This window comes from Chinchilla lanigera, unplaced genomic scaffold (assembly GCF_000276665.1).
Source record: "Chinchilla lanigera isolate Chin_1 unplaced genomic scaffold, ChiLan1.0 scaffold00083, whole genome shotgun sequence".
Taxonomy (NCBI): Eukaryota; Metazoa; Chordata; class Mammalia; order Rodentia; family Chinchillidae; genus Chinchilla; species Chinchilla lanigera.
This window is the reverse complement of record NW_004955484.1, coordinates 7,665,163-7,678,121: the sequence shown is the minus strand read 5'-3', so window position 1 is coordinate 7,678,121 and position 12,959 is coordinate 7,665,163. Positions and strand designations below refer to the sequence as shown.

General features: G+C 41.9%; 1 protein-coding gene across 2 annotated transcripts in view; it reads left to right on the top strand.

Moving 5' to 3' along the window:
• The window catches only part of Tango6 (transport and golgi organization 6 homolog), a 200,609-nt gene that overhangs the window by 96,681 nt on the left and 90,969 nt on the right, over positions 1-12,959 (top strand). For both annotated transcript variants that reach the window (XM_005403579.2, XM_013503936.1), the window contains exon 15: positions 11,522-11,662. In XM_005403579.2, coding sequence (XP_005403636.1) covers positions 11,522-11,662 — 141 coding nt within the window. The remainder of the gene's footprint in view (positions 1-11,521; positions 11,663-12,959) is intronic.

Here is a 12,959-nt window from a genome sequence, read left to right as displayed (position 1 = left end):
AAAAAAAAAAAAAAAGAACTTGAAAGAGTGAATAAAAATTAAGAGGTATGATAGACATTGTGAAACGAAAGGAAACTGCTCAAAAGTAAAGAGCAACTGGGATGGGGGAAAAGAGAAAAGAAAGAAGGGGAAATTATGTATATATGTATATACAGGATAGCTAACATAGTTTTACTGCTGTCTTCTGTCACTTTACTGAAAGGATCAGTTAATGATTATTTGATCCATCTTGCATGTCTCTATTTGTTTTCCTGGAGAAACCACTTTAAAGATATCAATATGTAATACAATAACCATTGTTAATTTCCTACCACTTTGTCTGTAATTCAGTATTGCTTATATTTGTTCTTATGCTATTTTGTAAATGAATGTCTATTTGTTATTATGTTTTTTCTTCTTTTATTTTTAAAATAAATTTAAAAAAGTGAGCTCAAGGCCAGCTTGAACTACATTACAAGACCCTCTCTCAAAAAGACAAAAAAAAAAAACCCACTGTGTGTATATTTATTCAAATAATGAGCTACAAAAGAGAAAACACCAAAATGTTTATGCTAATTTCAGATTTCACACAATTTTTTGGAAACAGCTTTATTGAGATTTAATTCACATTCAATAGTCTTGAGGGGGTACTAGAGATTTGAACCTAGGGCCTTCACACTGAGTTACATCCTTAGCCCCTTTTAAATTTTTTTTTAGTTTGAAACAGGGTCTTGGCCGGTTGCTAAATTACCAGGGTTGGGCTCAAACTTGCAGTCCTCCTGCCTCATGCTCTCTGAGTGGCGGCTTACAGGTGTGCATCATGCCTCACTCACCATACACTCTTTTATTTATTTTTTAAACACTTTATTATTTGTAGGGGGGATCTTTTTGAGACAGGGTCTCGATATGCAGTTCAGGCTGGCCTTGAGCTCACTTTGTAGCCCAGGCTGGTCTCGAACTCGCAACAATCCTCCTGCCTCAGCCTCCCGAGTGCTGGAATTACAGGCATGCACCACCGTGCCCGGCCATACACTCTTTCAAAATGTGTAAATGAGTTGCTTTTAGTATATTCACACCGTTGTGGGTCCATCACCCTGTCAGGTTCAGAACATTTTTATTACTCTGAAAAGAAGCCTACCCCGGTCTGCCTTTACTCCTTGAGGCGCCCATATTCCCCACAGGTGATTTTATTTTACTTTATACTTTTTTGTGGTATTTGCATCTTTTAAAGTGACTGTGTGTTACTTACATCTTTGGGGGAAGAAAAACTTTTAAGTTGTTTTGTTATGGAACCAAAGCTAGCTTTTTGTTGTGGTTTTCAGGATAGAACCCAGGATGCAAAGTCAATTTTTAAAAGCTCTCCTTTCCCTCCATAGGTGTCCTTTATAACTCACTACTTAGTGCAGTACAGGATTATGGAGTCCCTAACTAGGCATGGTAGCTCTCCAAAATTATAGGCAGTATTCATGTGTGTATGCACTTTTCAGGAAGAAAAGGATTTTTCTTCAGTACTGGGGATTGAACCCCAGGGCTTTTATGCCTGCTAGGCAAGCACTCTACCACCAAGCTGTATACCCAGCCCTTTTTAAACTTTATTTTGATATGGGGGAGGGAGGAGAAAGGTTAGGGGAATCTTACTAAGCTACCTATGCTGGACTCAAACTTGGTATCCTGCTGCCTCGGCCTCTTGAGAAACTGGAATTATGGGCATGTCCCACCATGCCCTGCTCTTTGAAGGACTGTCATAGTCTTTCTGCTTGGTTTCTGTATGAAGCTACAATTTTAAGCCCTGCGTGTCTGGTTGCTGATTTCACAATGATCACTTTCTCTAAGCCTGGAGCTCCTATTACAAGACTTGCCCAATCATCTCATCAGGACATCTGCTAGCTTAATTAAGCAAAAAGAGTTTAGAAGAGCTTATTATCTCGCCTCTGTCACTGGCTGGTTCCCCAGGCTCAGACTATGTCTCCACCCCACCAGCCATTCTTCAGGACCCTAGAGGGTACGAAAGATCAGCCCTGTCTTGCCAGAGCTGAAGGCCAGGTGATAATGTTCCTTGGAAGTTTTTGGCTTTCCCAAACTAGTGAGATCCTGACACATCCGTTTCACTTATCTAGCAGCTTCTGTGGGTGGGCTTGAGGGGAAACGCCAGGAGAAAACCTAGGAACAAACGAACCCAAAGTTTAGATGCTACGCCTCTTACCAGGACATCACCAGGTTTTCAGAGGTATAGAGTGTTTTATTTTCATACTTAGATTCAGCAGAAAGAGTGAATCAGCTCAAAAGTTTTCTTGGATACCAGAATCCCCTCTTTTCTTCTTAGCAGTAAATGTTTCTTTTGCTAGCATAAAGAGAATGATGACATGATTTTTCACTCTTTGAAAGCTACATAGAAAGAATTTAATGAATGACAACTTGCCTTTTTATTTCTCACCCATGATCAGCTGAAACGTAGGTTCTCTAATTACAAAGAGCAGTGATTACTTTCAAAGTAGAACTAATTGCTGTATTTCCTCCCTCCTTCCCTCTCTTCCTTCCTCCCTCCTTCCCTCTCTTCCTTCCTCCCTCCTTCCCTCTCTTCCTCCCTCCCTCTTTCCCATCCGTGTGCCATTAGTCGATATTAGGGCAGCTTTGTTCTTATGCAGCAGAATCCATGATCGTCTTGACACACAGTTTTCCTGACTTCTCATTTCTTCTCCTCTGTTATCATCTGTAGATATTTAATAGAAGCAGCACTGACAAGGAGACTTAAGGTTTTCAGTGCTGCTTTGGATTTTATTTGGGGTGGGTAGTAGACTAAGAGATCGCGAGCGTTTATAGTAGCCTGTAAAGATGGAAAGCTGGATGTAGTGGCGCACACCTGTAATCCCAGCACTCTGAGAGGCCAGGGTGGAGGACTGCAAGTTCAAGCACAGCCTGGGCAATTTCTGATTTAAAAAAAACCCTGTGGTTCGATTCCCGGTACTGGAAAAAAAACCAAAAAATAGAAATAAAAAAATAAAAAGACCCTGTGTAAAAATAAATACAACAATTTTTTAAAAGGCTAGGGATATAGCTCAGGGCGAAGGCCTGGGTTCAAGTCTCACTACAGAGTGGAGGAGCAGAATGGAGGCGTTTGAGTCGCTAGATGAAAAATCTGAAATTCATTAAAATCCTAGTTTTCCGTGTCCCTTTTGTATCGCTCTTCTCTCATTACTAAAATTGGCAGCATCTCAAGTTAGAATCATTTGTGAATTTCATTAACATTACTACCCCCATTTCCACATGCTAAATAAAGAAACCAAGTAGGAACAAAGCAGCCTCTAGGAAGTCTAGCCAGAGGCAGTGGAGAAGGTGAGGGTAGGGAGCCTCTCCTCTCTCCCACCTTGGGTCGTCAGAGGATACATTCTGTGGAGTGAGGCAGAGGCGAATCTTACATACACACTTGAAAATGTAAGCTTTGCTGTCTTTAGGGTTAGGATTTGTGAAGTTAGCTATTCCAGCCGTTATTTTCTCCTAGGCATCGCCATGGTGTGAGTGTAACTGAGCATGCAGGATGGCAGCTCTGCTCTGCAGTGATGCATTTGGTGTTCTCCACTCTGCTCAGCTTCTTCCTCCATAAAATTAATAATAATATGTAGGAGCCAGCCTGCGAGCTTCGTGCCTCGCTGAAGGACGATGAGAATGAAAAACAAAGAGACAAGGGAGTTAGGTTCAGATGTGGCCTGGGGCCCCTTTGTCTCCCTTTGACAAACAGGCCCAAGTGACTGGCACTCTCTGCCTTCATTCACTGGACATAGGTACAAACAACTAGAGTAAGGTACGATTCATCTGCCTCCCACCATCCACGATACATGTGCGGGTAAACAACAGGATCTCAGCTGTGTGCACTTGCCCTGCGGCCTGTGAGCGTGCACTCACCCCACCTTCCTATCTAGCGCTCGCGGAAGAGGCCAGTCACGCCTTAGTCCTCCTATAAGGTCTCCCACAGTAATAGTAGCTGCTCCTGCAAAGGACTGTTGGGGCCATTACAGGAATGAACGCCTATGGAGTACTTAGGACAGTGCCTGGCATACTTAAGTCACTCAGTGTGTTTTAATGTCTTAGCTGTTCTCTTTCATTCGTAACATTTCATGATTCAAGTGACTTCCAGTAAGATAGCTGTCAGTAAAAATATTTTTAGTCACTTTTACTTTTTCCTGTCCACAACGGAAATTAGAAAACAACTTACACCAGCATAATGGCATTATCTTAGTGTTTGAGTGTATTATGTAGGTCCTGACTTAAATAGACACTTCTAGGTATGGTTCTTACAAATCTTCAACTGTTAGCCTCTTCGCTCATTGGTATAACCCAGTCTTTTTCTCAGGACTGAGTAACACTCTCTCATTCTGAATCTTTATACCTTTATTGAGACCTGTCCACATTTAATACAGCTTTGGGCCTTTAGAAAAGCTAAACATCAAATTGGTATGCTAGCGGTATCACTTAGTCTAATTACAAAGACAGCCCAGCTATCCAGTTGAGCTCCCCGTACTTCCTCGAATTAATAACCAACTTCCCCAGTTTGTGCAACTTCCTGGATTCTTGGTGCTGAAAGTACTGTTAGTTTCCATAATAAAGAGGGCTCTCAAATGTACCAACTGAAGTATGTTGCTAAAGGATAGTATTTTCCTTTTCAGAATTCTACCTTTCTTGCCTATGTGACTTAGAGCTGCAAGAGAGAACAACAGAGATGGGTGATTGATTATCTTTTCATGAGCAAAAGGAAAATTTCCCTGTGTCTGACCCCTTCTCTTAACCCTCACTCATCATTCTTTTGAACTACAGGTTTCTCTACAGATTAATATATATTTTCTTGTCTTTCTAGTTTTAAAAATTAACTTATTTCTCTTAATTACTTTGAACATAGTTTGTAAAACTCAAAAATCTTGTTTGTTGGCCTCTTTTTTTTTTTTTTTTTTTAAGATAGCAAAGTTTTATTCAAGGTAGGAAAAGAAACAGGCTGTGCAGAGTGAGCTTGCAGAAAGTAAGAAAATAAGTACACCCTAGAGCGTGGGTGAGGGCGGCCACCGTGCGAGAGGGAACACAGGGGCCCCTTAGCCTGTTTCTTAACCCCAACCTCAGCTCTAAGCCCCAGAGATTCTTATTTTCAACTCTCTCCCTTTCTCAAGCACTTTCTTCTAGTAATTACCCCCACATTTCTAAATAAAATGTTTATAATAACCTCTCTTAATTTAAAAAATATTTGGATATTACCTAATTTTCTGCATAAAAAGTGTGGACATAGTGTACATACACACTCAGATCCCTCCTCCTGGCATTTTTCCTTCACAGTTGGGCTCAATCATTGGTCATTGTTTACTGCTGGCTGTGTGAATATTTATTGCTGACGATAGCACAGTGGTCCGTCTTTTGTATTTGCTTTCTTTTCCCACTTACTCATTGCTGAATTTTTCCAAATGATCAAGTAGCTGTGTCAAACTCTTACCATTATTTTATTCCATCTTTGTCTTTTTTTCCCCACACTTCAACCTTTCACAACTATCGCATTCTTTTTCCTTGTTTGTGGGTTTATACCTTTTTTACTCATTAGTTACCACTTTAGTGGGATTTCCTGAGTAAAAGAACATAAATGTAGGGGCTGGAGATTTTGCTTAGCGGCACAGCGCCTGCCTGGCAAGCACAAGTTCATGAGTTCAATTCCTGGTACCAGAAAAAAACAAACAAACAAACAAACAAAAAAGAATATAAATGTTTGTGGTCATTCTGCCATGTTTACTTGCAAATTCTTTCCTAGTCACCCAGTTTCCCTTCCTAAAATCCAATATCATTAGTTTATTGAATACTGTATCCTTCCAGAAATATTTGATATAGATTTCCCCTTAGTACACAAATACAGCCTGAGTTCTGTACACACTGCAGTATATTTTTCCTTTCAGCTATGAACAGATCTTACAACTCATTCTATAACAGTTCTTAAAAAGCTGCTGCTCCTTTTGGGGAAAGGTGGATGTATACATTATATTGCAGTACTGCATAGGAATGACTGTGATTTACCAGTCCTCTATTTATGAATCTTTAATTTGTTTCAATTCTTCTCTGTTATAAATAGCACTAGAGCGATTATTTTATGCATAGAAAATTTCTACTTATGCTTGTATTATCTATTAAGATAAATTCTTTGCGTAGAATTTCTGGCTTACCACAGAATTTAAATATTTAAACAGAACATTCTTACAAATGTAAGACATTCTGCAAAATGTGAGGTACTTGATTTTTTTCCATTTAGCTCACAAATATCAGGTTGTTTTCTCTCTTTTTTCTACTATTATGCTACAGGAGCCACCAAAGCAGATTTGGATACCAAATAAGCTAATACTTTGCCCTTGGCAGTGGGTTTCCCTTTACATTTAAGATGTGCTGTGCTATTTTACCCGTTTGCTTTCTATCTACAAGCCTGAAAGAGCAGACATGAAATTCTCCTACAGTTTTTATAATTTTTTAAAATTGAAATTTATTTCTATCTGATACATAAAAAATAAACATGATACATATTTATGAAGTAACATGTCATGTTTCAGTACATGTATATAACAGCTTTTGGAGATAAAGTTCCTACACCGTACAATTTATTCCATTTAAAATGTATAGTTCAGTGGTTTTCAGGGTATTCACAGAATGTGTAACCATCTTGACAGTCAAGTTTAGATTGTTTTTTATTTCCCCAGAAAGAAATTCCTTGTTCATTAGCAGTTGCTCCGCCTCCCCGACCCAACTCTCACCACCCTAGGTAACCACTACATCTACTTTCTCTCTATATAGATTTGCCTAGTTGGGATAATTCCTGTAAATAGAATCATATAGTCTGTGGGACTGTGTGTTTCTTATAGTTTTGTTGGCAGGGAATACCTGAGAAATTCAAGTGAGTAGGTGGCTGGCTGAATATTTTAGGAGGTTGTTATCTGCCTGGGTTAGTTTTAAAGTAGAGATGGTTTAGGGGCTGGGGATTTAGCTCAGCGGCAAAAAGCGCCTGCCTGGCAAGCGCAAAGTCATGAGTTCGGTTCCCGGTACCGGAGAAAAACCAAGAAAAAAAAAAAAAAAAAGTAGAGATGGTTTAGTAGGTTCCTGGGATAGAGCCAGTCAACAAAGACATTTAAAATCAGGCCATCTTTCCGAGAAGAGCACTGTGTAAAGCGAAACTACTCCTAAACTCCTTTAACTGCTGAAGGGCTGCAAAGTCTCTGAGCAGCATGCTGAGTGATCATCTCGAAGTCAACACTATTTCAGTCAAAATACATTTCTGGCAGAAACAGTTATTTTACAAAGTTGACCGTATTTTATTGCAGGAAATACTTTCAGTAATATTTTTTCAGTTGAGCTCATTCCCCTGTATCCTATGCTGTGCCTCAAAACAGAATGCTTTCCTGAGCTCTTGCCGGTTTGGGTTCCCCTTTACCTTCTACATATCTTATCTGTTACACCACATCTTGAAATGTGTAGTCATTTTCCTGTGATCAGAGCAGAAGGTATCTCTCACACGATCATTTGGTTCTCATTGCCAAAGGGATTAATGTGTCATGCTTCCTTAAAGCCTGTTGTGCCCCAGAAATTACCCCATTTTCAGACTATGAAGGAATTATCAAATATGAGGGACCAAGGATTATGTGAAGGCTATGACTTTAACCTCAGCATGTCATAATTAGAAGACTTTTCTAATAAGAAACAAAAACTACAAAAAAATTGTATACATTTATTGTCATAGTCTTAACCGCCATGTATGATTTTCTTGACTGCTGGATGACTAAGTTGGGAACTGCCTTTGTCCTCCAGGGCTTTATAAACTCATAGGCAGCAACTGTATCTTAGAAAGTAAAACTTAAACAACGGTCCAAGGACCATTTGGCAGCAGTCTGTGGAGCAAGCCAACAGGAAGACAAACAATTGCTAACAACTGAGTTTATGGGAAACAAGGAAACTGTCCTTTGCTGTTGGCAGCCTTTTAATGAAAGAATAGGAAAACATAAAGTCCCATGGTAGAATTTAAAACTTAGCCTTATAGAAAAAAGAGAAGTGGTTTTTTGTTGTTGTTTTTTGAGATAGGGTCTTGCTATGTAGTTCAGGCTGGCCTTGAACTCGTGGCAATTCTTCTGCCTCAGCCTCCTCCTGAGTGCTGGGAGTATAGGTGTGCACTACCATAACTGGCTGAAAAACAAATCTTAACCAAAGAATTCCTTTGGTTGAAGAAAAAATGGACAGGGGCTGGGGATTTGGCTCAGCAGCACAGCGCCTGCCTGGCAAGCACGAGGTTGTGAGTTCAATTCCCAGTACCGGAAAAAAAAAATTAAAAAATGGACAAAAGCCTCTGAGAGTATGTATTGGCTTATGTGTCTAAAAAGTCTGCTGGGTAAAATGCAGTTGGATCAGCTAGCTATGTTGGTGCATGTCTATAATCTCAGCACTCTGAGAGGCTGAGTCAGGAAGATCACAAAGTCAAGCCCAGCCTGAGCAGCTTAGTGGCCACCCTGGGCAGCTTAATCACACTAGACTTGTCTCACAAATTTTAAAAAAATGCAGTTGGGTTGCTTTGGCAGCTCAAAGAATGTCATCAGGCCGCTTCCTTTTTCTGCCTTGCTCTTTTGTCCTGACTCTTAGGTGTTGGTGTCATTCCTGGATAGGCTTTCCCCACATGGTGGGCGCTGGTAGCTCCGGATTAATAACTTCAAACAGGATGTAAAAAACAACAAAAACAAAACAAAACAAAACCTGTCTTTCCCGGTGTTCCAAAATGATTCCAGAATCAAGTGTCATTGCTCATTCCTGAATCAGTCATTGTGAGGAGAGAGTGTTGTCAGCCCCACACGGACTGAGAGCGGGGAGCTGGCTCTCCTGCAGGGGCACCGGGGCGTTGTGGCAGGAGAGAGATGCAGTCTGAGCACAGCCACACACCTGTCCACCGCAGCGGGGATATCAGGAGCTCGCTTGGTCAGGGTAATATGATCATAGAAGTAAACAACTTTTCTGCTAAATACTAAGAAAACAGGAATAAACAACAGTAGGAGGGGTTTTAGTAATAAATAGATTTGGGGAAGTTAGACATAGATCTAACTTTTATATAGCAGACCCCATTTTTCCCACTGTTTTCAGTAACAAAGAACACCTGTATTCCTAAAAGCAAACAAATTCCTGAAAGCTACAACAAAAGCTGTGGCTCTGTGATATATACCAGACCTTGCAATACATCAGTGATACACACCTGGGGGAATTGCAGTTAGCACCTACCAAGTCACTTTTCTTTTGGGCTCTTAGAACTTGGAAGGTGTTTCCTTTCACTCCCTTAATAAACAGTTCCTTTACTTTTTTTTTTTTTAGATAGGATTTCTCTAAGTTGCCCAGGCTAGGGTCAAACTTGTAAGCTTCCTGCTTCAGCCTCCCAGAGTCTAAAATTATAGACATGTACTATCACACCTTGCTTCATTTACCTTTTTCTTAAGCCACAGACTTTTTTCCTACAGTAGAATGTTTTCTAACTCCACCTTGACTCTCCAAGGACCTCCCTATCACTTTACACAATAGAGCAAACTACCATGACAGTGTCACATTTTGCCAAGAGGGAACTGTGTAATTCAAGTTTTGCCACAGCCTGAAACTCAAGAGCAAACTTCTCCTCCTGTAAAATTAGAGCCTCCATGGGAGGCAGCATGGGTTAGGGCTCCATGCAGAGACTTCTCCGGAAACAAAGAAAAGGTGGGGGTGGGGAGGGCAGGCAAGAGGATGGGCAGACAGGTGCGGCCTCAGCGGGTACACTGCCTCCACGGCTCACCAGAGGTGCGGGAGTGGAAAGACAGTGCACTTAATTTATAAGAGGATGGAATCAGATTCTGCACCATAGAAAACAGTGCATAGATGTTGCCTGCAAGGTTGTCTGCTTAGACAGGAAAATGATAAACTCAGATGAAAAATAATCACAGATTTCTCAGCATTTCTTCTTATTCCATCCCCCTCCTCTTCCTGAATTCCTGAAGTTTACATCAAGACTGCATTTTTGAGCCTTCTTTAGTCATTCATGGAATCGTTTAACAGTCATTGACCACCTGCTAAGTGCTGGCACTGTTCTAGGCATTGGGGATACAGCAGGAAACAAAATCCTTGGTGTCGAGCAGTTGACATTCCACGGAGGAGAGCAGACAGTAGATAAGGAAATACGTGACCTTCAGTTAATATGCGCTAAGAAGAAAATGAAGCCAGTGGGAGGGATAAAGAGTGGCAGGAGAAAGGAAACTGCCGCTTTATATTTTACAAATATTGTGAGGAGAAGTTTGGGAGCAAGTTGCAAGGCTTCCTGGAAAAGGATCCGCTGAAGCGGATGGAAGCAGGGAGTGGTGCAGAGACGCCAAGCCCGGACAGCGAGGTCTCCTGGAAGAAAAGCGAGGTGGCCGGAAGGCCGAGGACAGTGAGGGCTTGAGAATGTGGTCAGAGAGGGGTCAGGCAGAGACGGAGGCAATGTGGGGCGGGGCTACTCCCACCTAAGGGAGAAGGAAACCCTTGAGGGCTTTGGACAGAAGAATGAAGGGGCCTGGCTTAGGTTTTAACCCTAATTGTTTTGAGCTGCAATGAGGGAAAAGGGGAAGAAGCAGTGAGACCAGTTAGGGGATTATTGAGAAAATCCTGACTAGGCGCCAGGGACCGGAGGTGCTGAGAAGCATTCTCATCCTCGATATATTTTGAAAGCCCTATTTCTTTCTTTAGTTTTTTTTCTTTTTTTCACTGTCTCTAGAAGGATATAAGTTTGTTCCCTTGAATAGTGGAATTTGTATAGAATTTATAGAATTGGGAGACCAGAGACTTGTTCTGGTCCTGTCTGAGGTCAAGTCTCCCCTCATCCCACCCCAGATGACGGCTCAGATCTAATAACACTGTCGTGGGTCGCGTATGAAGAAGGGCCTGGCATCCATGGCAGAAGGGTTCTAGGAAGGAGGCCTCAGGGGCAGGATCTTCCCTGTTTTTATTGATCTGGAAACTCAGCCATACACTTCGGTCTAATCGTCATGCCCAAAATGCTCTGAAAATGTTTGCTGCTTATTCTCATCATTGATAGTTTATCGCGAATAATGCCAATGGAGAGGAGAACAAAGCAAGCAAAGGCAGGAAGCACTACTGTGCTTCAGGCTTATACAGTGGCTGGGACGGTGTAGGCTTCAAACCTCACTGTCTTAGAATCAGAATCCCTAGTAGTTGCCGCCTGCTGCCAGATGAATCTCTGCCATGATATGTAATCATCTAGCTTCCACCATAAGCATCCACAACCCATAGGTCATAGAATGTCAGTGCAGCAAGAGAGCTTTGAGGTTGGGCTGGGACTAGGCGAATCCAGGAGTCTGAACTCCCAGGCCCATCTTCTTTCCCCTCAATATATTGTCTCTTCTAATAAAGGGCTGCCCCTGCTGGTAGAATTACACCTGGAGTTAGATGTCTCTGTGTTCATCTCATCACAGAATATCTGGGTTTGTTTGCCTTTCACACAGTAATAAATTCTTTTTTTTTGTTTGTTTTTGAACCCTAGGAATCGCCCTACTCTCAGATGTCTACCCTGAGAAAATCTTGGTTGACCTGTTGGCTCAATATGACAGCGGCAAAGGCAGACACACACCTGAGACCAGAATGAAAGTGGGAGAAGTCCTGATGCGAATAGTCAGGGCGTTAGGTGAGTTTTCTTGTTTCATCCCTCTGGAACAGGGTGGAGAAGTATGGCTTTGAAACCAACATCTGTGTACTGAAAGGCTTGTTACGGTAGCGGGTGAGGGCAGATCAGGGGTTGAGATGAACTAGCCCCTGTTTGGGGATTTAGCACATGTCCTGCAAACATGCCCACTACGAGAATGTCAGCAGTAGTATCCTCTTCGCTACAGCTGCCTAGTCTCCTCCTCATGGAGCTCTGCTGGGCTCCGTTCTCAGTGGAATGAGAAATAGAAGTTTCACACTTTTTGAGCAGCAATAAACATAAAAAGAAGAGGGATGTCCAGCAGGGAAGGAAGAGTACAAACTCTCATTAAATGTGTACTGTGTGCCAAGTTGGCAGGCTCATCTAATTTTCCCAACAAATCCTATAAAGAAGCTGCTACTAGGCCCATGTGATAGATAAAGAAACTGTGGCTCAGACACCTTCAGCAGTTTGTCCAAGACTCATTCAGCTGGCATGCGATGGTGCCAAGAATTGAACTACAAAACAGAAGAGGAGGCCGGGCATGGTGGTGCATGCCTTGATCCCAGCACTCGGGAGGTTGGGAAGAGCGAGGCAGTAGGGTAACCGTGAATTTGAGGCCAACCCGGCTTACATAATGAGTTCAAGGCCAGCCTGAACTATATAGTGAGATCCTGTCTCATACAAAAGCAGCAGCTTCAGCAGCAGGAACTTACAAGAAGTTGCTCTAAGCCAGTGATGACAAACCAGTTAGAGACTGAGTGCCCAAACTGCAGCCCCAAAAACCACTTATTTATCGCGGTGTCAGCGCTGGAATTAAACCTAAATACTGACATTTTAGTTTGGTTTAGAAAAAACCAACTCTTACCTGATGCTCAGCTGCTGGGGTGACTTGGCTCACATGCTGACAGAGAGGGCGCTGCATGCCTGCTGTGGCCCACATGCCGTAGGCTCTACCTGCACTCCTCCACGCCTTACAAGCTGAATCTTAAGAGCATAAGCTGCCAGGGTTCAAATATTGAGCTGCTTCTTACTGGCTGTATGATCCTGAAAATGTTTCTTAACTTCTTGGTGGCTCAGTGTCCTCATATGTAAAATGAGGATATTAATAATGCCTACTCACAGGGTTTTTTGTTTGTTTGTACCGGGAATTGAACTCAGGACCTTGTGCTTGCCAGGAAGGCACTTGTGCCCCTGAAGTATATCCCCAGCCCTTGTAGGGTTTTTAACAAGCTAGGAAGTAGGAGAATAAAGTCAAAGAAAACAATTGTTCATTCTAAACACAAAGATTTTATATATA